The sequence below is a fragment of the Vigna unguiculata genome, chromosome 7, assembly GCF_037176805.1.
Source record: "Vigna unguiculata cultivar grain cowpea cultivar isolate G323 ecotype 2 chromosome 7, ASM3717680v1, whole genome shotgun sequence".
Taxonomy (NCBI): Eukaryota; Viridiplantae; Streptophyta; class Magnoliopsida; order Fabales; family Fabaceae; genus Vigna; species Vigna unguiculata.
In genome coordinates this window covers 7,232,334-7,237,872 of record NC_140798.1, presented here as the reverse complement: position 1 = coordinate 7,237,872, position 5,539 = coordinate 7,232,334, and the positions used below count along the sequence as shown (strand labels likewise).

The 5,539-nt window shown below is 30.6% G+C and overlaps 1 protein-coding gene across 1 annotated transcript; it reads right to left on the bottom strand.

Annotated features, from left to right (window-relative positions):
• Positions 1-1,172: 1,172 nt before the first annotated feature.
• On the bottom strand, positions 1,173-3,125 carry LOC146884581 (cell division protein FtsZ homolog 2-2, chloroplastic-like). The gene is made up of 4 exons (XM_085675627.1): positions 2,832-3,125; positions 2,280-2,299; positions 1,797-1,879; positions 1,173-1,297 (listed from the first exon to the last, which is right to left on the bottom strand). The coding sequence occupies exons 1-4, from the start codon at positions 3,123-3,125 to the stop codon at positions 1,173-1,175; spliced, it is 522 nt and encodes a 173-aa protein (XP_085531753.1).
• Between the last annotated feature and the right edge of the window lie 2,414 nt (positions 3,126-5,539).

Here is a 5,539-nt window from a genome sequence, read left to right as displayed (position 1 = left end):
CATTTGCCTCCATCATTCAAGCAAGTAAATATAGCCCAACCAAGAGCTCTGATACCACTCTGATGGGGAAAACAACAATAAACAATATACCAGAGAATGCAGCGGATATAATTTCCCCTAACTTGCAAGAATCTATGAGGAGCAATAATCAAAGAGCAGCAATAATAAATCACCAAAAGCACAAATAAAGGCACCAAGATTTTTAACGTGGAAAACCCCTCAAATCAAGGGTAAAAACCACGAGTCGTCCAGACCAAAGAAATAGCTCCACTATGATCAACAAGATTACAAAAGAGTCTCAATCAATAGCACAAATTAGTGCCAACACCCAACCAAATAACAAAGCAACAAAGCTTTCAAATAGAGAAGAACAAGAGGGGAAAACCTCTACAAATCACTGCTGCAGTGCGAAATTAATATCTCCCAACTCAGACCTCGTATCAAAGATCCGACCGGTCAGAATGAAGAGCAATGAGTTCCGAACCTGCTGTAAAAATTTCAGCCCGATCCAACGGTGAACGAATCCGCAGCGCCGAATTTACTGCGACAGCTCTATGAAAAACGTGAACAGAATTTTTCCTCTACCTCTCCCTCTATGTGTTAGGGCTTTCAGTGTATTCTGACTCTATTGTTCTGCCTCTCTCTTTATTTTATAGCCTCCTCTCCACTAGGTTTAAGTGAGACATGGGCTTCTCAAATTTTGGGCCTTTTCTCCACATAGGAAGGGAGCCCAATACCCAACAGTGAGCCCGTCCAAAAGATGTTGAGGATTGATGATTAGGAGCAGGGATACTTGCTGAATTCCCAAGCAAGAAACTCCCTAATTTGTGCAGTATCCGAGAAGGAATACTCAAATGTGCATGTGTTCAAAGGTGTTAAGAAGATGTGAAATACTCCAACAGTAAAGTACGAGGGTTCCACCTAGGTAAAAGAAACATACTCAATCTTCTTACCCCCCAACAACATGGAAGCAAACAAAAACATACAAAGTATGTTTAACAAATTTCAAGCCAAACTGAACGAGCTAAGGTGTCTCAGAAGATATTATGATAATTATGACCATATTAATAAAATCTTACGCAGGTTACAGCCCCTAAGGACGACCAAGAGCCTGGACAACATGTCTATTGAATAGCTTATAGGGATCCTAAGGTGCATGAATTGTTCTTGGTTCATAACAAGGTCAGATCAGTCCCCCCAGTTATGTTCCAAACAATTCCAGTTGCCCTCTCTATCCCAATATCCAGCAAAGGTGATTGGATGGCATTTAACGCAGCATCTCTTGCCCTTGATTTTCCTTAAACACATAAGAAGCCACATAATAAATTTCAATAAGATAGGTAGCAAAATATTATAATGTACTCAAAATTCGTGTGAATAAAATGACAGAAAGGAGGCTAAATCGAAACACAATGCCGTTGCACTTTAATATTACAAAAAGGAAAAACAGAAAGTGTAGAAAAGGTTAAAAATTGTATTCAATCAACCAGAATATACTTGCATTATCATAGAATATACTGTGAAATAAGTTAGTTATATAAATGAGGAAGCAACCTTAGAAATATGTAAGGAACAGGTACAGAAAAATTACTTAACAAAAGTATTGCAGAAGGAAATCTGTTTAACATGCAGAACTTCGGGGATCTGCACCAACCAATGGCTAAGAGGCCCTCTCTTACAAAATGACAACATATATCCTTCCCCATCAATGTTCGTATTTATATATTGGCAAGGTGCATTAATCAAACCATCTCAGATAACTAACTGATATAACTGACACAGCTATCCATACATACCAGTTGCAGTTCCTATCCCCATTAGTGAAGAACCAGCATTGGCCATGATAGCTCGAACATCAGCAAAATCTACATTCACAACCCTGGTATCTGCAATAATTTAGTAAAGACAATGAATATTAAAGATTTTACAGAAATATATAATCAATTTTAAACCATGGGCAGAATCAACAATTGGTCTGCTTGTTCAAACATTTTTTTAAGAAAAAAGTACATTTTTTAATAAAATAGTCATTTATTAGCAATTTTATAAGTTTGGGTGAACTTATTTTAAAAAGTAGAACCAGATTTTTAGTTGCTTGTAAACAAACAGTTTTCTTCCTTTTTACAATCACTTTCTTTAAGCACAAACAAACAGACCCAATATATAATCAGAACAATCTACAAGTTGGATGGCCAGTTTTTGTTTTATCAACATATGATTTCATGCGGAAAAAATAATCAAACAAATAATTGACTGAGTTCTGACAATTTTAAATCGACCTGTCAAACAACTTTGTGCCCTGTAGTCAAAAACAGGGAAACAAATACTTCAAAATAGTAGTCATGTCATGTCATATTCATGTTAAACATGTAGTCATGACAGACACTTCATGAGAACTTGAATACTCCTAGCTGCATTTTACTTGTACTTTCAAACTTCAATACCAACACAGATGATATAATAATTTGATAAATTGGACAATTTTATTATTGTACACTGACCTGTACATGATTTTATAACAATATTTAAGACAAGTATTTTACGTCAATTTTAGATGTATTACGGTTGTGTTGTAGACATAAACAGTGATTTTTAAAATTTATCATATTTCTCCTGACTTTGTTGTATCTTATCTGTGTCCAATGTCATATTCAAGCCTTCAAGACCACAAAACAGATGTCAGCACAACAAACTATAAGGTTGCAACGTACCCTTTTCATTCACCCTTTTGCATTTACATCTTTACAATCAATTTTTCATAGGAACAAAAATATGAAGGAAAATAGCAATGCAAGTGTTAGCGTTCAAAGATAGCTAACAATATTTCATACCGTAATAATATCAGATATGCCGCGAACACCCTGTCGAAGAATATGATCAGCCAAATTGAATGCTTGACTTACAGGGGTAGACTGAGAAACTGCCGTTAGTAACTTGTCATTTGGAATAACTATAAGTGTGTCTACATTATCTCTCAAGGCTGTAATTCCTTCTTGGACTTGAATAGCTCTCTTTCTTCCTTCAAATGAGAAAGGGGTGGTGACAATACCAACCGTCAGTACACCCATTGACTTTGCTATACCAGCAATGATTGAAGCTCCACCTGTGCCGGTTCCCCCACCCATTCCAGCCTGTAAAAGTTAATTGCAATTTCCAAGCTTAGTGAAATATACGAATAAAGATCAATTTAAGGAGCTACGAGCAAGACTGTTCCAGATTTTGAACATTTCACATATTTTAAGATTTCAAACTGTATATCAAGAAAAACACAGGTTGCTAATCATTAAAAACTAGAATAGTAAATACTTCTTATAAACCCCACCCCTATCCTTTTGAAATAAATTTCCCAAACAACCAAGTTTTTACTTGATATTAATTGTACCAAGTAAAATTAAGGCTTAACATTTGGTTCCTATTTTTGTTGATTTTATTCAATTTGGTTCCTATTTTCGTTTTATATTCAATTAGGTCCTTATTTTTGTCAAATTGTGGTCAATTTAGTCCTTTTCACTAACTGTGTTTAAATAGTTAACGTTTTTGAACAGTACATGCCACGTGTCAGCTCCTAGTTTTTTTGATTTTTTTTTAATTTTTTTTTAATTTTTTTAATTTTTTTTTTAATTTCAGAAAAAGTGTCCACGTGTCAAGTCACACTTGTGCCACGTGTTAGTTTCTGCTAGTATTCTTTTTTTTTTGTTCAATTTAGTCTCTATATTCGTTATTTTTATTCAATTCAATTCCTATATTCGTTATTTTTGTTTAATTTAATCCCAAATTTTGTTAAAATAAAACCATTTAATTTTTAAAATTGACATTATTATTACTTATTTATTAAATTTAATTATAAATTGTAATATTTAATTATTAATTGAATATAATTTTTAGATTCAATTGTTAAATAGAATATAATTAAAATATAATTATTAAAATTTTAAAAATATATATTAACCTTTGTAAAATTTACATTTAAATTTAAAATATTTAATATTTTTATTGCATTTTAGATATTAAAATCTAAAATATTTTATATGTAAATGTTAATTTTACAAATATTAGTTTATTTTTCTAAAATATTTTGAATATTTAAAACATTTTTATATATCAATTTTAAAAATATTTTAGAGTATAAATATTAGAAAAAAAATTAATAATTATATTCTTATAATATTTTAAATAATTATATTCTATTTAGAAATTAAATATAAGAATTTATTCAATTTATAATTAAATTTAATAATTTATAATTAAATTTAAAAAATAATAAATTTAAAGGTCAATTTTAGAAAAGATATTAATATAATTTGTATAAAAGATATTAAATTTAGTGTCGATTTGAAAAGGACAAAATTGATTTGTTTTAATAAAAATTGGGACTAAATTGAACAAAAATAATGAATATAGGGACTAAATTGAACAAAAAAAATAATACTACCACAAATTGACATGTGGCACAATCGTGACTTGACACGTGGACCATTTTTTGAAATTAAAAAAAATTAAAAAAATTAAAAAATAAAATAAAATAAAAATTAAAAAAAAATTAAAAAATTAATAAAAAAAAAATCAGGAGCTGACACGTGGCATATACTGTTCAAAAACGTTAACTATTTAAACACCGTTAGTGAAAAGGACCAAATTGACCACAATTTGACGAAAATGAGGACCTAATTGAACATAAAACGAAAATAGGGACCAAATTCAATAAAATCAACAAAAATAGGGACCAAATGTATATTTAAGCCTAAAATTAAATTCAACATTATAAGAATAACAAACTTTTACGCCCTTTTTCCCTTTAACTATCTTGGTCATATTATATTGAACTACTAGCTTACAAACACGTTTGATATAAAAATCATCTGTTTTCATTTATATATTAAGCTTTTAAGAAGGACAGTCCGGCTATGACAAAGTGCTTAGAAATCGAATTCTAGTTGTCAACTTTTAACTCAAATAAGTATCATCAGATATGAAAATCTCTAATAATGAGCCTCCACTTAACAAGGAATAAGGAGGATCGGGTGCTTCGAGGTCCTGAACTAGCCTCAAGTCTGATTTGTGCAACAGAAGAGAATGATTCAGACTTTTGGATAGAAATTCAGACTCCTTTTTGGTAGAGATAAGGCAGAGAAAATAGAGAGGGAAAAGAGTGCAAGGTGAGAGTGAAGTGTTGTTTTGTGGCAAAAAAAAGAGGGTTCTCGGAAAAAGAAAAAGCAAAAAGGGACTCTCACATACCATAAACATTTATGTATTTAACTAATTTATTAACTTTCTAATAAAGTGGTACGAAAATAAATAAGAATAAAATAAGATTAATACAATATTATTATTTTACAAAATTTGGTAATAAAATAATGCCCTTTTTTTTAGTTTTGTTTTTCGACAAAAATCATTGTTAGAAATTTAACAGATAGATAACATGATGTAAAAATTATTACAAATTATTAATAAAATGTTAAAAAAAATTAGGTAACAAAATTCGTCAAAAGAAGATTAGTGAGAGATGAAGCGTAAAATTAACACCAAGTTCTTAACCAAG

What these genes read in the sequence shown, in the direction of transcription:
- LOC146884581 (XM_085675627.1), bottom strand. Translation starts at nt 3,125, where the DNA reads ATGGGTGGGGGAACCGGCACAGGTGGAGCTTCAATCATTGCTGGTATA. An exon ending in GGCACAAAGTTGTTTGACAG is followed by an intron (nt 1,880 to 2,279) that starts GTCGATTTAAAA and finishes TGCAGATACCAG; the next exon opens with GGTTGTGAATGTAGATTTTG. An exon ending in GGGGATAGGAACTGCAACTG is followed by an intron (nt 1,298 to 1,796) that starts GTATGTATGGAT and finishes TATGTGTTTAAG; the next exon opens with GAAAATCAAGGGCAAGAGAT.